The sequence below is a fragment of the Squalius cephalus genome (genome assembly GCF_949319135.1).
Source record: "Squalius cephalus genome assembly, chromosome: 12".
Taxonomy (NCBI): domain Eukaryota; kingdom Metazoa; phylum Chordata; class Actinopteri; order Cypriniformes; family Leuciscidae; genus Squalius; species Squalius cephalus.
Genome location: NC_137133.1, coordinates 4,394,319 through 4,417,770, shown reverse-complemented (window position 1 = coordinate 4,417,770; position 23,452 = coordinate 4,394,319). Strand labels below are relative to the sequence as shown.

Below are 23,452 nucleotides of genomic sequence, written 5' to 3'. Positions count from 1 at the left end.
TCATAATAATATTTGGGATATAAATGAAATATTGTTGATTTAACACAAATTAGGTTCACTTATCAAATTTTTATCTTTAAACTTGTTTGATTTGTATCTCTGGTTCCTACCAATATGCTCTGTCATCCATCACACATAGTATTCTTATTTAGTGCAACTTTGGTAGTTATGCAAACCTTTTAAAGCTGTCAGTTAGTAAATTAGCTAAAGCTGAATATGGTGCTTTGTTGAAGTAATATAGCTTTATAATTAGAGAACTCTCACTTAAGAGCCAACATGTGTTGCTGAATGAAAGGGGCCATTATGACCTCATAAGGGTTAAAGTCTGAAGATCATGGGATTATGGTATTATGATTATAAAATCACTTCATCACAGTGGTCACTTGCTGATAGCTACAGAGCTCTCCATTCCAGCCTCCATTTGCCGCTGATCATTCTTAAATGCTTCGCCCCATTACAAAGGTCATATGAGAGGTCAGCTGGAGGAGACATCGCAGATGCTGATTGGTGTGTCAGAATCCTAAGGTGGATGACTTCTGTTCCCTGTAGCTTTTTTTAATAAGACAATGGGATCACAGTCGGCAAGGCTTACACAGACACAGGGGGTCTGGCAGCTTTTGAATAAGGGGCTATGGCATAAGGGCAGAAACATCTGACCCTGTTGGGCACCCCTGCCCTCTCATCTCTGGGTACAGTGCATTGCCCATCAGCTGGATAAGACGGCTATAAAGCCTCTTGAGGAAAATAATACACAAGATTTCAGTGGGGAAATAGTGCTTCACTGTGGTGCTTCATCTTCATCAGTGATGAGCTGCATTCAAGTCTATTTCTAAAATGGGTTTAGCATCTGAATAACTCAGTGCAACATAACAGAAAGCATAGGAACAAATGAATAAATTGTTCCACTTATTTAAGCCTATACATATTCTTCTTGTTACGCACTGAACTCAATATGCTATACTCGCTGTTTGCTAATGTTTGTTTACTCCTTAATTACATTCATACTGAACTTCCTATACGAAAAAAAGAAAGAAAGAAAGAGTGTATTAAAGTGTAAAAAATAAGCAGACGAGCTCTGCAAAAATATCACAGTAATATTAACATATTTTACCCGGGCAAAATGTTTGATAGATAGCCTATCCAGCGACGCCATGCTCGAAAATATCTGATCGTCGATCGACCAGAATCAAATTGTCTTGCGTGATAAATTGTGTATAGGGTCAAATTTTTATTTCAAACGATTAGCCTACAAATGCACTGGGACCATGAACACAATTATTAAATATTTATGGACATGACCTTTATTTTACAATTTCTACTACTGAATATCCAGTTTTAAAATAACCATGACCCTCATTGTAAAAAGAAAAAATAAATAATATATTTGGGCATGAAACAAAATTAATTTCTTAATTTTCATGCAACTTGTTATAGTTGATTTTTATACAGATTTATGGCCTCATAGAGCATATAACCTCCATTTAATAATGTGTAAATTAAGATGAGGGTTGTGACCTACACAATTACTCCCTGCATATTTAACTCTGTCTGATTAACACAGGACGGTAAGAGCATCTCTCAAGTCTGAAGTAAGCAGTCTCATCACTGTAGCTCTTATTTGTTATTTTCTGCTGCCATCATCATTCAGGTCAATGGGGGATTGAAGAGGAAATGGCAAAGGTTATTGAGGAGGGTTTGAGCATGATCACTTCCTCTCGTTTTTACTCTCACATCAACTCAGACAGAGACACTTGATGGGTTTTTTTTATTGTAAATAATGTGGAATTGATTAACAGTTGAACCATACTGAGACTATCTATATTACATGGAGATGAATCATAAATAAATCAGATTGTATTACTCTGGTGCCATCTATCGATGGAATTTGATTATGCTTTATGATTGAATCAATAGATTGAGACAATATGTTTTCACTGCTGAAAAAAAATCTTAAACCAGACTAAATTGGTTCGTTGGTTTTTAGATTGGTATATCAGATTATTGGTTTTATCTTAACAGCATTTAAACCAACTAGAGCAGAATACCTGATTGGCCAGGCCGGCGACCAACATAAACCAGATGAGACCAGCTATCTTGGGCTGCTTTAAGATATTTTCAGCATAGTTGATTGGTTTGACACAGCAATATCCACTGAAGAAAATCAATCGCATTCGGGAAAAGCCTCTTAATCCATCACATGGATTTGCCATAAGAGGGCGGCATTGCACCAGTAGCCAACCACTGTCGGGCAAAAAAGCTAGTATTAGTGCTAGCCAGGAGGACCAGTCGTGTTTCTGGTACGGGGATTGATCGTGCCAAATCCGGGGCAACGGCCAGGGGTTTTTGTCCCACCGAATATCTTGGTCCAAAGCGGGCCAACTGGGGCTTAAAGTGTGGCCAGGAGTCAGGAGCACCGCTGCTCATTTCCCATGTTTTCATATCAGGCTAACGTTACCAGCTAACCTCAACATTTAAGGCATTTTAAACCATTTCAAGACACTTTCAGACACCAGCGAAATAACTTGAAATAATAAATACATAAATGACTTTGAACCGGTCCGGAAAGCATGGCGCTGGAAACATGTATTGCTTTTTTATTAGCGGACAGTTATGATGCTGAAGATTTCTTATATTTCAAGAAAAATGCGACTCGCCGGAAAGCCAGGTGAATAAAAACTGTTAATATGTAATACTTAATATTATCGCCGTTGTTGCTTCATTTAGTAAACAAACAGCACGGCGCTCTTACTCACTAGCTTGCAACAGTTAGATTATTTGAAGTATTCATTATGTTTCCCAGCCTGTTGAAAATCCATTTTATACTGGAAATGTTTCAAACGTGGTTGCTCTTCATTTGCTGGTTGACTGTCTGCCCACAATGTACTAAAAACAGCTTGGCTAGTACCTTTGCTAGCTTTCTGGTTGAGTATCACCAGCACTCACAGGAAAAAAGGGTACAAAGCTGTCACTGGGGCAGTAGGTGCTAATATGTACATTTTAATGGACTAATATGTACTTTTAAAGTATTCATATGTACCTTTAAGATACTATTATGTGCCATTTAGGGGTAAATTAGGTACAAAGATGTACTTTTCTATTTTTCTTTTTAGCATTTGTGCATTAAGGGTGGTGCCCCAGTTGCAGATTTGTACCTTTTATTTTCTCTCTCCTGAGAGTGCCAATGACCAGCAGCAACTAAAAAGCTTTATATATATATATATATATATATATATGTATATTAATTTATATTTCAACAGAATGAAGCTGAAAACTAAACAAAGTGATAATCTGAAAAGGTAAGATGATCCACACAGCATTTGATGAAAGAAAGTTTCTGTCAAGACATCTTTATAATGAAATGTTTAGATAAATGCTCTAACATTATTCTTTTTTCACGTGTCAGAGAGGAAGCAAGAGAAGTGTTCAATACCGTGCTGCAAAGCTTGACGATAAGTGAGTTTAAGAGTCACTTCCAGCTGACGCCAACTCAAACTGAGGTACTTAAACTAATGCTGGTCCTACTATTTGCTAATCTCATTTGTATTTTGTGAACAAATTGTTCTTTTCTTTTTGTGTTTGTAGGAGTTGGTGCGGCTGCTGGCACCCTGTAAATGGACTGCCGTTAGACAAGAGGGGTGGACTGTGTGGCATGCTGTGCTTGCTTCTCTGTGGGCTCTTTCTACCCAAGAGTCTTACCATAGTGTGGCAAACCGCTTCCACATCACAGAGTCACTCATTTGTGATCAGCTGGATGAATTCTGCATCCTTATTACCAGCAATTTGGCTAATGAAATTCACTGGCCTCAGGGGGAGGAAGCAGAAATGTCTGTGCTGGGCTTCTTTTCTAATGTGGGGTTGCCAGATACTCTCTGTGTAGTAGGAACATGTTTCATTCCTATTGAGAAGCCTTCTGATGTGCCAGATCCAGAGGTATATAGAGATGCAGAGGGGTTGTACTCTGTAAAACTCATGGCTTTTTGCAACCACAAGGGTCGTTTTACCTATGTGACTGCAGAGCACCCTAGTAACTGGCATAACTCAAGAGTGCTGTTAGCCACGGAGATCGGCAAGGCATTGCAGGAAGACCCCGTGGCTCTCCTACATGGCAAGCACATCATAGGTGATTCCACCTTCCCACTTTCAGAGCACTTCCTGACCCCGTTCCCTGATTATGGAACAGTCGGACAGAAAAAAGTATGTTATAATCAGAAAGTGCAGTCATCTCTTGCAGTGGTGCAAGGCTCCATCCATAATCTGAGATCTCGTTTTCAAAGGCTCCGGTGTCTGCAGAAGCAGTCCATCCGTCAAACCAGCTTAGCTGTGAAGGCCTGCTGTATTTTATACAACATGTTCCTGGAAACGTATAATGTGGCAGTGGATTGCATGGAAGATGATATAACCCAAGAACCTTTCCATGAACTACCTTATGGACACTCTGGAAGTCTTGGTGGAATCTCTAAAAGACAAGACATCGCCGCCTTACTTGGGCGAACCACTAAAAAAAGAAAATGAATGTACAATTAGAAAATTATTTTCAGTTTTGCATGATAATGACATTAATATGACAATGTTGAAAAAATGTCCTAATTTAAATATAAGGTGACTTTTGTGTAAACAAGTCAAAAAGCACAGTAGTTTGTCTTTTTTTGTTATATGCACTACTATGTTGGAGTGATATGTCATAATTAAAAATACATATTGAATTTTTAAAAAATCAAGTGATTGTCTAATAAAACCATATTCTTTATTGAGGATTTATGATCTCTATTCATCTGAAAATACTTTTATGGTTTATTCAAAATGATTCATTACATTACAATAATCTGGGTCCAAATCTGGTAAAGAAAAAAGATTATTAAATTATATAATATTGTATTGGGGTCCTTGGCTGAGAGAGAGTGAGGGTCCCAATGTCTGTAAAGGTTGTTGTTTAGCACGCTAAATTAAACGCCAATAGAAACTTAAAATCATCAACTAAAAATACAAATGGTGTAAAAACAAGTAATACTACAACGCGCACGCGTAGAACACGTACACTGTTCCTTAAAAACGGCGCACAGGTTTTTCGTATTTCAGAGCTACGACAGCAAGCGGCGAGGCGTTATTAACACGCCACAATAAATGTCCATGTCGCGCTAAGAGTAAAAATATATTAATCTTTTATCCTACGAACAACAATCGCAGTACTATAAAATAAAATGCGCTTTTAATTTTTTTTGACATAATCAACTTAGGCGGGCAAAGTCTTAATAAAAATAATACAAACACCGGGGGACTTTTATTTTGAAAACAATAGCTATCGTGGCAGACAGTGCGCGTGGATGCTGTTGGCTTCCCTCTCCAACATATGTGTCTAGTCCTACAGTGAAGCGACTGGTACGGCGGCAAGGCGGCAGAAAAAATCGGGGATTAGTGCCGCTGCGAAATGGCTGGACAGCAGTTTCAGTACGACGACAGTGGCAACACTTTTTTCTATTTCCTCACGTCCTTTGTGGGACTAATAGTCATCCCAGCCACCTATTACCTCTGGCCCCGGGATCAGAATGCGGGTAAGGCCCATATGCTAATGCACTACCAGCTAACCAGTGTCCTGTCGCTTGCTGATCACACTGATCACCAGATTGCCTTCTCTGCGAGGAATATTTGTTGACTTTGCTGTATTTAATAAAACGAATGCCGAGATTAAATCCATTAATGACACCAATGGCTCGCCAGAATGTTAATGTGTGGCTTTAGCAGCTGACCCTTATTCAAATCAACTAGACTAGGTGGGATATTTCCAGTACGGATCCTAATACAGATACAAATAAGGCTTTTCAGGTTTCTATTTGAGCTTTGCTACCATCACACACCAGCTAACTTACATATATATATGTTAAATGCAGTGGTCCTCCGTTCAGTAGGCTTGTTTTCGTATGTCCTCATTTGTTTACGTTGTCAAACACATTTCGATCATATAATATATTGCAGTGATTTAAAAAAAAAAAAATATATATATATATATTTTTTTTCCCGTCTGCATGGCATTCAGTGCCACTCCCACTATTTTGTAAGCATGTGTTATGAAACGTTTTTTTTTCACCTTCTTGTGAATTGTGCTCTTTCATGAACTGCATGTTTATTTAATTTGCATGCTGTTAACATGCAACAGATAGACATGCTATTAAGTCAATCAAATTCACAGTAATACATAGTTTCTGCAGGCTACATAGGAGAAAACACAAAAATAAACTGACAGGTAAAAGGTACAAATTCATAATTAAAATTAAATGCTTAAAGTGACAAAGCACATTAATGTTTAAGAGTATAAACAGCTGTATAAACAGTGCAAGTGTTCAGCTGTGCAAACAAGAATGAAGTGTGTAACACAAGCAACATTCAAGAAAAGCTATAGTTTCTTGCTTTTTACAGCTTAATTTTTGTGTGTGTGTGTGTGACTGCGTATAAAACCCTCTGTCTAGATATTATTAACAATGGTTTGATTTCACAAAAATCATTGTCTTGTTCATTTCTGTTATATAACATTAACATCTTTGTACATTTTCAGGCAGCTTTTGTAATATGGCTCTTAGTGTAAGAGGGTCACATTCAGATAAAAATATCAAATGCCATGCCAAGTTTGCAAAACCTCACGAACTAAAAAGTACTGCCATGCTTTTTGGGCATGCTAAGACTAATATTGTTTCTTGCACTTGTACTGTAAATACTGTGATATATGAATATGGCAAGCATTCATTACAATGAAATATATCAACGCACCACAGCATTATTATCTGAAGCTATCAGTGCTTTGGTCTGGGCTGTATGTTTGTTTGCATGGTGAGTGAGAATTAGATTTCATTGCACAATTGTTTTTTCTCATTCTTGTCTGTTATTAAATTAATTCACAGAGCAATTGCGGTTGAAGAGTTTACGGAGAGTTCATGGGAGATGTCTGTGGTATCGCCTTCGGCTTATGAAATCACAGCAGAGCGTTGTTCCAACACTTAAGTAAGTGATTGTTTCTGTGAAAACGGTGCGTTTCAGGGGAATTCATCTCGTTTAGCTTGATTTGCTGTCTTTTGCATTTAGTTTTTAACATGCATAGATTGTTATTATTGCAGACCAGTATATGTTTGTATATAGTGTGCACTTGGGGAACATTTGCATTTGAATGAATGAGGCATTTACATAGCGCTTTCATATGTACTACTGTACACCCAAAGCACTTTACAATCATGTCAGAGGATCTCTCCTCAATTAGTACAACAGCATCTGTTTAAGATGATGCACTTTTTTTTTTTTTTAAATATGCATGTATAAAAAACATACATTGTTTAATATATTAACAACATATGATGTATTAGGTGCTTGGTATTCTGAAAACATTATTTTTTATTATGATTCACCATTAGGACAGCAGTTATTTCATGATTTTGTATGTTTTTTATTGATATCACACTATTTGATTTGATTTCTGAATTTGCATATAGCGATCTAGATCTGTTTGATTCAAACGTACTCTTGTAAATTGCTGTGACAACTCAGCAATGCAGCACATTGGTCAAAACTTATGAAATTATTAATTCTTCATGCAAAATAATGGCCTCAGACACTTTTCAAAGCTCTGCACCAACTATTTAAAGCACAAAGCTTGGATCAGATCAGATGCATGGAGTGTTCAGACATCCTGTCTTTCATGGTTTAAATCTGCTCTCTTGGCTATTTAGTCACATTACATATACAGAAGCTACTGTGTATTTAATCATAGCTGCCAACTTTTGAGTTTTGCTTGGAGTGAGATTTAGGAGGAGGGAGGGGAGGGATGTAAAAATAATAATCTTGCATCACAATAAGTGTATTGTGATTGTCAAAACATTTTAGTAACTGAACTGAATTTTATTAGGTTTAGTGACAACATGTTACAATGTTTATATGGTACAATTTCTACAATTTCGTTTTTTTATTATTGCTTGAAACAAATTTCAGGATTTCAATTCAAATCTTCTGATTTGATTTAATATTGACTAATTTGGATAAATATTAGGTACACAAGATAGGCGTTAGTTTTTCTCAAGAAAAAAAAATCTCACCTAATGCTGTAAATTATTTAAGGGTTAAAAATAACTCAAATTAAATATAATGCGTTTTTTATTATAATAACAACTTTATTTAATGATACAAGTAAAAATATAATAAATATGTAATATAGTACACATATTTAGCAAAATAGCTCTTTTTTTCTAGCCAACATGCCGATATTATGGTCATTAAATGGCTTTCCTGAGGTAAATGTTATGTGACATAATTGTTCTCCAGCTGTTTTATTGACCCTTTCCACAGTTGAAAAACACTGATTGATCGATATTATGTATGATGAATATACATTTCGGTAAGTTGTACTGTTTCTTTTAACATTGTTCATTCGTGTTTATTTACTATTAGCTGCTAGCTAGTAACTTAGAGATGATCGGTTCACGTGCCGCTAGCGATCTGTCACGTCGCATTTACAAGCGCCAAAACGGTATTTATTGTTTGAATTTCGTAATAAAATTGACAGAATCTGAGAGCTGATATTTTTTATATATCATAAGTAACCCGCTCTGTCTAGTCTGTCGGTCTCCGTGTCCTCTTTGCTTCGCGATTTTTCTGTGCGTGAGAAAATGGATGTGTGGCGTGAGAGCGTGTGAAAAGTGTCAAGAGTCTCACGGTGAATGCGTGAGAGTTGGCAGCTCTGATTTAATTGTAAATTGTTGTTAAAAACTAAAATCCACTTTTTTGTTGTTGTTCTGTCATTTTAGAAAAGCAGCCCTGTTGTTTGGGTGGGCAGTATTTCTTTTCCTGGCCTATAAGGTGTCTAAATTAGATCGAGAGTACCAGGAGTATAACCCCTATGAGGTCCTCAACTTGGACGCGGTAAGGACGACATTCTTGCTTTCTCTCTTGTTAATCTTGTTCTTTGTCATTTTAATCTCCAAACTACTTCTTCTCAAGATTAATAGATCCATTATGTTCCTCTTTAGGGGGCATCTGTTGCTGAGATTAAGAAGCAGTACAGAGTTCTGTCTCTAAAACACCATCCTGATAAAGGTGGAGATGAGGCCATGTTCATGAAGCTGGCTAAAGCTTACTCAGCGTAAGACCCGTTTTATTCATAGTTGCCTTTGTCAAAAATGTCATGTTATTTATGGCTGTGGCAACTCATTTTCCTGTGTGAGTCAATCTTGGTATTGCAGTGTGTTGTTTTAGCTTGCACAATACAATTCATAAAAAAGCTATTCATAAAAATGTCAATCCACTGTGCCAGAATTAAATGCTTAATCTTCTTGAAATACCCACGCTGCACCTTTCTATTACTTAGCACTATGTATGTAATAATCAGTTTTTTTTATGGTTTTCCACGCTCATATTTCTCACAGTTTGACAAATGAGGAATCACGGAAAAACTGGGAGACATATGGCAACCCTGATGGCCCAAGAGGTGATGACTTTTTTAACTTGTTAATTTATTGATTGATTATTTAGTGTGCCCTAAACTGAAAAAAAAAAAAAATCAAATTTTTTATCTCGATTTCATTTCACTCATGATCAGTGACGAGTTTTGGAATCGCTCTTCCTGCGTGGATTGTTGACCAGAAAAACTCCATGCTGGTAAGTTCACACACTATTTTTTTTTCAGCTAAGTTTTAACCACATTTTAAGAGTTAACTAAAAATCATATAAATGCCCCAAGAGTGCAATAACTGGCCAAACCTGTTTGCGTGTGCCTCTCACAGGTGCTGCTGGTCTATGGGTTGGCTTTTATGGTCATCCTTCCTGTGGTTGTGGTAAGCTAGTCTTCTAGTGGCGATCCATAACTTAGACATTAGATTTAATAGAAAACATGTACACTACTGTTCAAAAGTTACAATGTGTTTGAAAGAAGTCTCTTATTTTCACCTGATGTGTTTGATCAAAAATAAAAGTTACAAATATTGATATTGTGAAATATTATTACAATTTAGAATAAGTGTTTTCTATTTTAATATATTTTAAAATTGTATTTATTCCTGTGATGACAAAGCTGAATAAAGCTGCGTTCACATATCATACATTATAGGACTAGTTTCTGACTACTAAAGTGAGCTTCTCATTCTTCTTGCCTTGGTCGGAATCGGCACTGAAGAGTGACGGATCACGCGCGCCCCACTGACTTCACTCGTATTGGTTGTCGCTCCCGAAAGTCGCTCTTCATTTGCATAAAGTTAAACGGATCTCAACTTTAAATTTGTCAAATCTCTCAACTTTAAATCATCGGATCTCAACTTTAATCAGATCTCAACTTTAAATTTGTCCCAAATTTGTCAATTTGGTGCCAATACATATCCAAAACAAATTCATGCTAATCACAGACAGTAACAACAGAAGAAAAGGCAATTTTTGTGTACCATATTCACGCACATCACAAAAACAAAGTTTTTTTTGTAATTGGGATTAGTTTGTGGAACTCTTTGGACATGTTCAAAAATCATGTAACACGATTGTTCAATTCAATAAAATGTATAAAAAAAATGTACTTGGAAAATACGAAGGCAGTGAAGCATAAGAACCAATGTTTGACAAATTTGAAACTCAATTATTTTGATGTGAAGTAATATTGTACCTCGACATAGAAAAAAAAGAAAAAAAGAAAACGCGAGGCATCTGTTCTGTGCCAGCTCAGATTATTGAAAAAAGGGGCATGAAATTATAAGACTATGTCTTCCTCATGCTCCTATTCAGCATTGAATGTTATTATTTTGTTGTTGATGTGATTATTATTGTGTCTGTAATAACATCATGGCTGAATAAAAGAACTTGACCTTGAAGTTGAACTTTATCGCGTCGCCGGAAACGCCCGCTCCTCGTTGAAATGGTATCGTGTCGCTTTGTCGCTTGTAGTGTGAACGGGGCTTTACCCCAGTCTTCAGTGTCACATGACCTTTCAGAAATCATTCTAATATCTAATTTAGTGCTCAATAAATATTTCTTATTATCAATGTTGAAAACGATGTTTAAATGACTTAACTGTTGCTTTTGATCAATTAAATGTATCCTTGCCGAATAAAAGATATGAATTCATAAAAATAACCTTTTAAACAGTAGTGTACCTTGTTGGGTCGTTTTGTACAGGCATTTTAGAAACTGTAGTATAGAAACCCTTTAATTGATTTCCATTGATTAATATTCTGATAATCCGTATATTAATGTGTGCATTTGTGTTTAGGGCACATGGTGGTACCGTTCCATCCGCTACAGTGGTGATCAGATCCTGATCAACACAACTCAGCTTTTTATGCACTTTATGTACAAAACACCTAATATGAACATGAAACGTAAGTGCAACACCTAGAAGGACGTGAAGTCACCACCATTCAGAAAACGACTTTATGACTTCCTTTCGTGAATTCCTCTGACTGAGTCTCTCTCTGTCTGACAGGATTGGTGATGGTGTTGACGGCAGCATTTGAGTTTGATCCTCGTAGTAACAAAGAGGCCATTATAAGACCAACAGACAACATAGAAGTTCCCCAGGTAAAATGTTCAAACATTTATATGCGTTTTGTGCCGAAGATTTTAGAGCGCTCTTGGATAATGATTAGGGTGGTCCTTATTTTTAAAGTCTCCAATTGTCATGCTCTTAACCCTTCAAATTGTTCCTTTATATAAGAAAATACAGCATGCCAATTTTTATGGCAGTAACATAATAGCTCAATTACTGGTAGCATAATTACTGGTAGCTCAATAGCTTTAAACTTTCTGAGATTGTGATGATTTTCGTAAAAACAGATCATTTGATTTGATATTGTACCTGGCTAGTAAAATTCCAAAAAAATCTCCATAAAAGCATGTAATGCACCATATATTCTTAAATATGTATTTTAGATACATATCTCAGTTTACTTATTGTAGAAACTAAATCCAAATTAATCCATCCATGACCCGGTTTAGCAGATTTACCTTTCCTGGTGGAATCAATACATATTTCTATTGATGATCACCTGGTTATTGTTTGGGTTTAGAGCACATTTTTTGTTTTAAAAAATTACATTACGTTAAAATTGAAATTGACCCGGAACTTTGGCCGAATCAAGCAGATTATCAGGAGGCACAGGCAACCATGCAATGAAAGTAGTCAATGATCACGCCGAGAGAGGAGTGGCTCTGATTCAAGAATACAGTGGCTATCTCACACACTCTGAAGAACAACTGCAGTTTCTCCTTCATGTGGTGGAAGATCACCGACGGATCTATCCAGACTGCAGAAAGTCAACACTGGCTGCAGAGCATCAGAAATGAGGGATTGTTGAAAACTTTGTGCTTTTTTGAGATTGTTGTCATTGTTGTTACGTCAGTGTTGCTCTGATTTCAATAAAATATAGTTCATTTGCAGCAACTTTTAATATTACTTGCATATCACAATAACGCCGCACAGCTTAACATAGGCAATCTTCCACATGATTGAGCTACCTCTAAATACCATTTTTTTGTCAACATTTTTGCACATTTCTAATTTTGAAGTTAAAAGGTTAAGACACTAACATTTTGCACACAAAAAAAATTGGACTTGATAAGGACCATCCTAATAATGATTACAATTTAATATCGTAAATGTAATGCTGGGTGTTTGTTCCTTTATGCAGTTGATTCGGGAGCTGGGGAACATTAATGTTAAGAAGAAGGAGCCTCCGTTCTGTTATCCCTACAGCCTGAAGGCTCGAGTCTTATTACTTACACACCTTGCCAGGATGGATGTTTCTGAGAACATAGAGGAGGGTATGCATTCACACACACCTCTCTAGTGTCAACATTTATTCCTGTGAGATAATACCACAACAACTACCTGTCTAATACAATTCATTACGTTTATGCATTTGGCAGACGGTTTTATCCAAAAGAGTTCAAGCTATACATTGCAAGTATGTGTGCTCCTTGAGAATCAAACCCAAACTTGTCGTTGCTAATGCCACGCTCTGCTAGTTGAGCTAACTGAACTGTGTTTATGTTGAATTATCATTGCAGATCATTTAGGGTTATTAATGTGAATTAATTGGTAGTTTTGTATCTTCTGCAGATCAAAGGTTTGTGGTGAAGAAGGGCCCTGCGTTACTGCAGGAAATGATCAATGTTGGCTGTCAACTCACTATGATGGCCACCAGTAGAGGAGGTAACTTCAAAACAATATTTTCAAATATTGACTGATGGACTAAGGCTTAATTTTAATATACGGGTCATTGACGAATAAGGTTTTTAAAAGTGTAAAAAAACAGAATGGAGATATAACTATATTTGAAACCATTTTTTTAGTTTACCTAGGTGTTAACAATAAGATTTTGTGGTTTGTGCAATCAATTAACACTGTTTTTTGTCATTTTTTACAAGATGGAAAAAATGTCACCCGGTTTAACCACTGATTTGAAAGTTAAAAACTGATTTGACATTGATGTTGAGATAGTATATAGTGTGTACCACAGAAGAAATATTAAAACAAAATATCACTGATCTCATAAATGTAATCATTTATTGGACTACTCTAAACACTCCAACTTATTCAAGGAAAGGAGAAAAGGGGAAATGTACAAAAAAAGAGCCTTATCTGCTTTATATTTGTATTATTGTAGTTCCTTTAGTTATTAAAAACAATATTATTCCATTTAAATATTTACTATATCGTTTTACCGAATGACCTTTTGACACTTCAAAATCTTTAAAATACCTTTATATGTAGTAAAATATAATTAAAACCTTTTGGATTCAGTAAAAGAGATCAAGTTGTACTACCTTACATACTTTGGATGTTATATATTTGTTTTTTTATTATTATTATTAAGGCTTTGGACAAAAAAAATGACCCGTCACGTCATTGACCCATACATACATACACATACACTACAGTTCAAAAGTTTGGTTGTTTGGTTGAATTTTTGATTTGAAAGAAATTAGTACTTTTATTCAAGAATGCATGACATTGATTAAAATGGCAGTAAAGACTTTAAATTATATATATATATATATATAAATCCTATTTCAATTAAATGTTGTTGTAATGGCTGCTGAAAATTCAACTTTGCCATCACAGGAATAAATTAAATTTTAAAATAAAATAAAACAGAAAATGGTTATTTTAATTTATAATACTTTTTCACAATATAACTTTTTTTTTTTTTTACTGTATTTTTATCAAATAAATGCAGCCGTGGTGAGCATAAGAGACTTCTTTTAAAAACATTTAAAAATCTTTATGATTCCAAACTATTGAACACTAGTGTATATGTGACCCTGGATCACAAAACCAGTCACATGTCGCACGGGTATATTTGTGGCAATAGCCAACAATGCATCGTATGGGTCAAAATTATCGACCTTTCTTTTATGCCAAAAATCATTAGGCTATTAAGTAAAGATCATGTTCCATGAAGATATTTTGTACATTTCCTACTGTAAATATATAAAACATTTATTTTTGTGAGTGAATGCAGCACAATCGTGAACATAAATGGACAACTTTATAGGTGATTTTCTCAATGTTTCGATTTTTTTGCACCCTCAGATTCCAGAGTTTCAAATATTGTCCTATCATAACAAACCACACATCAATGGAAAGCTTATTTATTCAGCTTCAGATAATGTATAAATCTCAATTTCATAAATTTGACCAATGTGACTGGTTTTGTGGTCCAGGGTCACATATGAAGTATCATACATGATTAAAACATGTTTTTTTGTTGCTTGTTTGATTTTGTAGGCCTTCGGGCCCCCAGGCTGACGTCCATAGAGAACTGCATGAAGCTGTCTCAGATGGTGGTTCAAGGCCTGCAGGAGGCCAAGTCTCCTTTCCTGCAGCTGCCCCATTTTGAAGAGGAGCACCTCCGATACTGTATCTCTAAAAAGGTACATCTTTCTCAAAGGCGTTACAGCACATAAAAGCATCTGATAGGCCAATTTTGTTGTTGTGTATAGTATACTATAGTATAACTATTAAAAACTGTGCCATTTTATTTGGTAAATCCATGCATACTAATAGTTAGGGCTGTGAGGGAATCTGCTTCATCACTTTCTAAATTGTGTTGGCTGTTTTTCTTCATAATAAGTTTAATACAAACCATTAGGGCTGGGTAAAAAAATATCGATTTCTCGAAATTAATCGATTCTCATTTTTACGAACCGATATCGATTCTTAAATCTCAAGAATCGATTAGTCATCCTGTTTTCATTTGATGAATGAATGGAACATTGTAGCGCGCATCCCATCCAATAAATCACAATAATCTTTGTGCTTTGTTACTTAATGATATGAAATAAAGTCTTAAATTACAAATTAAGTCCATTTTCTTATGAAATTCAAAAACATAAACAGTTTTGGCGCTGTGGCGTGAGATCGCTCTGGCGTATCAGCCTTAATAATACCAGTTACAGCGCGAAATAAACATGAATGAGCGTCTGAAAGTGTGTACAACTTATCGAAATCCGTATCATGTCACATGGAATCGCTCAATCAATGTTTCAACCGTGGAAAGACGTCAGTTAAAGGGGACATATCATGCTAAATCCACTTTTTTAGCCCTTAAATGTGTTTTGTTGTATATTTAGAGTGTTTAGAAGTACAGAAAAGTTGAAATTATTCTCTTCAGGTGCTTCGTTGATATCTTTATATTCTGTTTTGGCCTTATTTTTCAACCTGTTCCGATTTTTCTGTTCTCTATGACGTTTTGTGAACTATTACGTCACAGTATTTGCAGCGGAACTGCCAAATAAGGACATTGACTTCCGGCCCAACACTTCGAGCAATCCGCCATTTTTATTTCTCGCTGCAATTTTGTAGTCCAAGCTAAAAGATGCAGAAGTTACGAGAGGGTAAGTTAAAATGTTCGGTTGTTGGATGTAGTAACCCACACGCTTCATTACACCGTCTAATGTAGATGAACTGCTGCGCTTGTGACAGGGCGCATGTTTAACTGAAAGAACGAGCAGAGAGAGAGAGAGAGAGACCCGGTCGCGCACGCACTCTCTCTCTCTTCGGAGCCAGGCGAAAGTGTAAACAAGACACCGTCTCCAAACTAGACGCTGTCTTGCTCTCTCTCCCTCGCACATATTAATCAAAATAAATCGACACGGTGGTAAAAGGTCGGAAGACCAAAGTTTCATGTGTAAATGCAGTAACACACCATTGCGATACATCCATATGAAGACGTTGTTCTGCAGGTTCGTCATCTTCATTTTCATCTCGCTCCGGCTCCGACTCTGGCTCGAACATGTAAGGCTGGCTGGACAAGTCTTCCGTTGTTGACATTTTGTTAATAACATGTGAATAAAAAGTTTCTGTGCCGCTAGATAATCGTATCTCTGCTATCAAACTACAAAAATGGCCGAACGGGGGGGGAGTTGAACCGAGTGTCACCTCTGCATCCTGGAGAGGGGGTGGGGTATGAAGTGTCTCAATTGTATTTAAAGAGACCGCACCAAAACGAGTTGCTCTCAGACGCACATCAGAAAAGGGGTCTGTGGAGCTATAATAATGAGGAATTCAGACCCAAGCATTGCAGTTCCGCTTTATATAGACTACAAATGTATGATTTATATGTAAAAAGGAACGATTTAAAAGCATGATATGTCTCCTTTAAACTATTGTTACTATGCAAAAACTATGGTTTTCAAATGTCCAAATATCGTTCCCCCTCTCCTATTCTCAGTATAAGGTGCGGACGTTGCAGGATCTGGTCAGTCTGAAGGACTCTGACAGGAGAAACATGCTGAGATTCCTTGGGGATGAGAAGTATGATGAGGTCATGACGGTCCTCGCGAGCTTCCCCCATATCACCATGGAAACTAAACTTCAAGGTGTGTTTGTTAGTCGGCGTTTGTACACTCTTACGTTCAATAAAAACAATATGTGTGATTTAAAGACTTTAACTCTGTGTATGTTTCCTCACTCTGCAGTGTTGGACGATGAAGATAGCAATAACATCACAGCTGGATCCATCGTCACTGTTACGGTTACTTTGACAAGGAAGAGAATGTCTGTAAGTAGTATATTTACACGAATATCCAGATGTTTACTTGAAAAGGGGTAGTGCTACTCAATTATAGTGGTTGATGTGTGCCATTGGTACACACATTGCAGTTGCAGCAGGCATCCACAAGAGGCCAATGCTGAGCTTTTGTTTTTTTGGTTGAGAATTAATTTCAGTAAGACAATCATATTTTACCAAAAAAAAGTCTTTATTATTTTAATTCTTTTCGCACAACAACATTGTAAATTTGCACACTAAATTTGTATTTGTGTTTAGGAGATGTTCGAGAAAGAAGAGAATACACCCCTACCTACAGAGGAAGCTAATACAGAGGAGGTAGTAATGCTTTCAAGTTACACATTAATCAAACACAACATTATAATGATTTAAAAATGCACATTTGCATCTTGCTATTTTCTCATTATCATGTTTGAATGTTTTAAAATGATTAATTTGTCATTTGCAGCAAGGCGATGCCAAAAACAAAACAAAAGTTTGGCAAAATAAGAATAAAGGAGCTAAAAAAGCTGCCAAGTCCAAAAAGAAGAAACTGACTAAGAAGAAACCAGTCACCCAACAGCAAGCGAAAGGAGACAAGGCCAAACAGGCCAATGGCAATGTGGCAGGAAATGTAAGGAACCTAGAACTTTCTATATATTCAGTGGTACATTTTTTCTTTTGATTAAAAATAACCTTCAATTTTACCGTACAAAAGATTGAGGTCAGTACGGGGTTTTTTTTTTATTTTGCATTAAATTGATGCATGAAAGTGACAGTTATAGTGGTACAAAATATTTCTATTTTGACCAAATGCTGTTCTTTTGAACTTTCCGTTCATCAAAGAAAAACTGATTTTAACATTGATGATAATAAACGCTTCTTGAGCACCAAATCAGCATATTAGAATGATTTCTGAAGTACCATGTGACGCTGAAGACTAGAGTAACGTCTGCTTTGTCATTACAGAAATAAATGACATTTTAAAATGTATTCAAATAGAAAACTGCTTTTCTTAATTCCAATAATATTTCACAATCAAACAAATGCAGCCTTTGGTGAGCATAAGAGACTTCTTTAAAACAGTTATCTTGCCATCCCCAAACTTGGTAGTGTAATATACGTCATTCATTTTAGTCAGTTTTACTTTGATGCACATTTTCTGATATTATTGACAGCAACAACAAATCTTTCATCCCATTGCTTATGTCTTTGTTCACAGGAAGTTGCTGCATCAAAAGAGGAAGAGGAGGATCTCTCTGATAAAGGCAGCGAATCCGACGAAGCGGAGGGAAATAAGGACTCGCCCAGCGAGAGAGATGAGGAGAGTGACAAGCAGAGTGACACGGAGATGGACGAGATTGCCGGAGATGATGAGGAGGTGTGTGTCGAATCCCTTGGATGAGTGAGTGCTGATGGTAGTGTTTCATAACCGGCACGTCTGTTTTCTATAGGAATGGGAGGCCCTACAACAGAGCATTCAGCGTCGTGAAAGGGCGCTATTGGAGACCAAGTCTAAGGTCACGCACCCTGTCTACAGCCTGTACTTCCCTGAGGAGAAACAGGAGTGGTGGTGGCTCTACATCGCAGATAGGAAGGAACAGACACTGGTGTCTATGCCCAATCATGTGTGCACACTCAAAGACACCGAGGAGGTGAGGCCACGACCACTTGTTTGTGCTCTATCACACCTTTCTGTTGAGGAAAGTTGAAAGAGGTAAAAGAAAGGATGACATTGTGTTGCTCATTGTTTTTGGAATTTTTAGTATATCCAGTAGGGCTGGGTAAAAAAATATCGATTTCTCGATTTTAATCGATTCTCATTTTTACGATCCGATATCGATTCTTAAATCCCAAGAATCGATTAGTCATCCTGTTTTCATTTGATGAATGAATGGAACATTGTTGCGCGCATCCCATCCAATAAATCACAATAATCTTTGTGCTTTGTTACTATTGATATAAAACAAAGTCTCAGATTTAAAATTATGTCCATTTTCTTACGAAATTCAAAACATAAATACCGTTTTGGCAGCAGCGCGGAGCGCACATGACCTTCTCTTCCGCCTTAACACCAGTTACAGCGCGAAATAAACATGAATGAGTGTCTGAAAGTGTGTACAACTTATCGAAATCCGTATTGTGTCACATGGAATCGCTCAATCAATGTTTCAACCGTGGAAAGACGTCAGTTAAACAGCTTGTAAACAATGTCATGTAACGTCACATTTACCTCAGAAAAACCATATCCAGTGACCATAAACTCGTTAGTCAGCTAGAAAAAGTAACATTTTGCTAAATATATGCACCATAATACATATTCATAATAATTGTTAATGTTCTTCAATTTTTTTATGCATGTTTGAATAAATCTAGCAAGTTTTTATGACAGCCACCATTTAAATGTTTACATTTCATATAACTTTATTATTATAAAAATAATAGGGCTGTTAAACGATTAATCGCGATTAATCGCATCCAAAATAAAAGTTTGTTTTTATATGTGTGTGTACGGTGTATAATTATTTTCTATATATAAATACGCACACATGCATGTATATATTTAATAAATATTTGCATGTATATACTGTGTATATATATTTATATTATATATAATTTATATTATATATAAATATTTTATATATAAATAACACATTTTCTTAAATATATATGCATGTGTGTGTATTTATATATATAGAAATTAATTATACTCCGTACACAGACATACATTATGTAAACACAAACTTTTATTTTGGATGCGATTAATCGCGATTAATCGTTTGACAGCCCTAAAAAATAAATAAGTGTAATTTTAAGTTTTTATACAAATCAGTTCATTTTTACCTTCAATATTATAGTAGGCTACCACTGACTCCCATAGTTTACAATAATAGTTAAGAGATTTGAAATTTGCCATGTATTGTACCTGATATCCAAAATAATCAATATTGAATCAAATCGAATCGAATTGCAAGCTTGTGAATCGAAATTGAATCGAATTGTGAAATTTGTGTCAATACCCAGCCCTAATATCCAGGTTTTCCTTCTTTTTTTCCAAGTCTTTCAATAGGAAAACAAAGGCATTTAGAACTGGAATAATAACAAAAACAAATCACAATATGGTGTTCCATTTATAGTATAGTTAAATGGAAGAATAATAGAATGAGTGAGTGTTTTGCTGTGTGTGTGTGTGTGTGTGTGTGTGTGTGTGTGTGTGTGTGTGAGACTCCTGCGCTGCAGTTTTCCCCATAGCCTGTTGCCAGGCAACCTCCACACTGCAGTCTCTGTCTGGTTACAGGACAGCCAGATGCCTGTCATAATTCTGTCTGACACACTGAGTGCTTCCTCTCTGTGAGGAGCATGAGAATGCAAGGATGTAAACAAAAGGGTCATAAATCAGCCCATATTTCCCAATTACTCCTCCGTATTGAGTTGTGCAAAGTGACCAATGATTATGTAAACTTCCTGTTTGCCTCAGGTTGAACTGAAATTCCCCGCTCCATCCAAAACCGGAAACTATCAATATTCTGTGATTCTCAAATCAGATTCATTCATGGGATTAGATCTGGTCAAGCCACTCAAGGTCAGTTTTCTCTTTTCATTCTCTCTTCTTTTTGAAATGATCTTTCTTATTTGTTAAATTATTTTTTATTAAATATTTATTGAAATATATTATATGCAAAAATATACACACACTGGGGTCGCTTTAAATTTTGTACTTTTCATTTTTAATGTTTAAAAAAATTTTTTTTTAAAGAAGTCTCTTATCCTCACCAAAGCTGCATTCATTTGATCAAGAATACAGTAAAACAGTAATATTGCAAAAAATATTATTACAATTGAATATAACTGTTTTCTATTTTAATATATTTTAAATGCAATGTAATTGTGTGATGGCAAAGCTGGATTTTACTCCAGTTAATCAATATGCAAATGTATTTACTAGAATCTTTGTGGTCCTAATTTTGTTTGGTTTTAGCTGGAGGTTCACGAGGCGAAGGCCATGTTGGATAACCACCCGCAGTGGGATATCCCAGAAACTGAGGAAGAGGAGGATGACCCAGAGGACAGTGATGGCATTGAGGAGTCTGAGGAAGACGAAGAAGACAACGACTAAACCAGTCATTTCATGCAGACTTGAGCACAGCTCATACACCCATGTGCCCACTCATGCGTGCACGCACACACACACACACACACACACACACCCACGCACCCACATAGCCCCAGACCGTTGCCGTCTTCTGGGCCGCCACACACCGGAGGCAAACAGGAGACAAGGACGTTGACGCCCCCTCTTCCTGTTTAAAACCCTCATGAATCACAAATCTGTCTGAACCGTTTATTTTGCCAATCAAAACAAGACTTGGTTATCTTTCCCTGCGTTCATCCAGTCGTTATCGGTGGGATGTCACAGTGGTTGTGTGTGGGATCCAGCTGTGTTTCATATTCCTCTCCACTTGACGAAAAACATGTCTGACCAACCAATGCGTCGGAAAAAATAAAAACCAGAGTACCGCTGAAAAATCACACACCTCACGACTGTCATTTCTCAATGTCATGTCCGTTAATGCTTCAAGGGTGTTTTCTACCTTATCATTTTGTAGTTTTATGTAGTTTATTAGATAGCAGATTTCCCAGGTGTTTCAAGGCTGTGTGGAGTGTGATGTGGAGTGAGCACAAGGACTTGTTGCGCTCAGAGCGAAGGAGCCGCACCGCTGTGGGTTGCATCTCCGTTGTCCTGAAGTGTGGAAATTCAATACATTTCTAAATCTCACCTATCTTAACTTCTTCCAGCTTCGCATCACGAGCGCAGGTTGTCTCAGCCTCACGAAAATGACTGCAGACATTCCACAGCCAGGTCTACTGTCTAGTCCTGATTTAACCTTTAATGTTGCTTTACCTATAACTATTGTCCCGCTGTTTCACAAATAGACAGGTAGATATCAGACTGATTTATTGCCACTGTGTATTAACATGGCCTAATTTTATTTTTTTTAAACTCCTCCTAGGACAATTCAAGGTTTGGAATATTGAAATGTGAATTTTTTTTTTGCCCTTATATATTTATCCCACTGACTTGTTGAACTGGAAACAGAAAATTCCCCACTGTTGCTCACTGCAGTTGTTACAAAGAGTGTGTTTCTAGCGTGAATACACAGGTACAGGTCTTTTCCCAGCAATCTGTTGGCCATATAGGGCTTTGAAAGACAGGTGGGTGGAATTTAAACCAAAAAAATTATCAAATGACATTTTGGCTTCCCATATTCCTCAATTATTGATAGTTTAGCTTGATTTTTTATTTAATATAATATATAATTGTTTTACATTCCACTCTCATCGAATATGAATGCCTTATTCAATGTATAGAAATTGTAGTGGCCATAAATATTGCAAATGGTTTGGGATGGAAAAACACCAATATAAGTGATGGGAATAATTGAGGGTCAGTGTTTATTTCTGTTTTTTTTTTTTTTTGTGCATGGAGGGATGGCATAAATGGCTTAAAATTAAGGGTAGATTATTTTTGGATATGATTTTCGTTCCATTTAAATGTTATTTTGCACCAGTGGAAGGTCTGACAGCGTATTGGAAGTGCTGATTTAGTGGTTGTGAAAATACTAGTCTGGTCTTTTTATTTATCAATCAGTGGGAGAGGTGACTGATATGAAATTATTTGAAATGTAGAAATGCGAATGAAATGATAATCTTTCAATTTATTGTTAAAAAATTTTTTATCATGAATTTATGACAGGAAATTGGATTTTCTTGTTTGTTCCCAATAGCTAATGTATGTATTTTATAGTTACATTTGGAAAATTGCAAAGATCCGTAGAAAATGATTTGACTTATTTCCCCTCACGTTCATTAGCATAAACACAATGTAATCTTTATTGACATAGGGAAAGTGTCATGTTCTGGCTGCATGTAACACACATTCACAACCAATTTTATAAAAATAATAAAGGTTTTACAGATAAATAGACATTTTAGTATTATAGCTCCAAAAAAGATTGTAGCCTCAGAATTCATGCTGTGACAGAAGCGCACAGATTATGGGAAACGTCTCCGAATACACACAGAGAAAGTCACCGGCCAGAAAAAGGGGAGAATTGCCTAGTAAACAGTATCTGCCACTTTTGTTTACAAGAAAACTGTCATTGTAAATGGAAAATATATATTATTTGTATTTAAATAATTTCAAATAAAATAACTTTTTAAATGATTTTCTTTTTGATTACACATGACTGAACACAGATTGGAGATGTTCTCTTAATCTGCATCATTCTTTGATAAATACATGGTTTTATAGACTATAGAGCTTTATTTGTCTGAAGGTATGGGGCCCTTTGGAGATATTTTTTTTCATTTTCATAAACATTTTGAAGAAATATTTGTTAATGATTTGTTAAATATTATAAAAAAAGAGAATGAAAGTTACTTTA

General features: G+C 36.2%; 2 protein-coding genes across 2 annotated transcripts; both read left to right on the top strand.

Moving 5' to 3' along the window:
- Positions 1-2,212: 2,212 nt before the first annotated feature.
- Positions 2,213-4,553, top strand: LOC307168792 (uncharacterized protein). Its single transcript, XM_079889036.1, has 4 exons — positions 2,213-2,665; positions 3,258-3,296; positions 3,404-3,497; positions 3,583-4,553. Exons 1-4 carry the CDS (start codon positions 2,568-2,570, stop codon positions 4,510-4,512), a joined length of 1,161 nt encoding a protein of 386 aa, XP_079745162.1. The 5' UTR covers positions 2,213-2,567; the 3' UTR covers positions 4,513-4,553.
- Positions 4,554-5,303: 750 nt separating this feature from the next.
- On the top strand, positions 5,304-23,012 carry sec63 (SEC63 homolog, protein translocation regulator). The gene is made up of 20 exons (XM_079887643.1): positions 5,304-5,549; positions 6,891-6,990; positions 8,781-8,895; positions 9,003-9,115; positions 9,399-9,460; positions 9,572-9,630; positions 9,756-9,806; positions 11,225-11,333; positions 11,438-11,532; positions 12,642-12,774; positions 13,073-13,165; positions 14,744-14,889; positions 16,689-16,836; positions 16,936-17,018; positions 17,286-17,345; positions 17,476-17,640; positions 18,229-18,387; positions 18,461-18,661; positions 20,485-20,589; positions 20,986-23,012. Exons 1-20 carry the CDS (start codon positions 5,426-5,428, stop codon positions 21,121-21,123), a joined length of 2,259 nt encoding a protein of 752 aa, XP_079743769.1. The 5' UTR covers positions 5,304-5,425; the 3' UTR covers positions 21,124-23,012.
- The last annotated feature ends 440 nt before the right edge of the window (positions 23,013-23,452 follow it).

What these genes read in the sequence shown, in the direction of transcription:
- LOC307168792 (XM_079889036.1), top strand. Translation starts at nt 2,568, where the DNA reads ATGGCGCTGGAAACATGTATTGCTTTTTTATTAGCGGACAGTTATGAT. An exon ending in GCGACTCGCCGGAAAGCCAG is followed by an intron (nt 2,666 to 3,257) that starts GTGAATAAAAAC and finishes ATATTTCAACAG; the next exon opens with AATGAAGCTGAAAACTAAAC. An exon ending in CAAAGTGATAATCTGAAAAG is followed by an intron (nt 3,297 to 3,403) that starts GTAAGATGATCC and finishes TTCACGTGTCAG; the next exon opens with AGAGGAAGCAAGAGAAGTGT.
- sec63 (XM_079887643.1), top strand. Translation starts at nt 5,426, where the DNA reads ATGGCTGGACAGCAGTTTCAGTACGACGACAGTGGCAACACTTTTTTC. An exon ending in ACAACATAGAAGTTCCCCAG is followed by an intron (nt 11,533 to 12,641) that starts GTAAAATGTTCA and finishes TCCTTTATGCAG; the next exon opens with TTGATTCGGGAGCTGGGGAA. An exon ending in ATGGCAATGTGGCAGGAAAT is followed by an intron (nt 17,641 to 18,228) that starts GTAAGGAACCTA and finishes CTTTGTTCACAG; the next exon opens with GAAGTTGCTGCATCAAAAGA.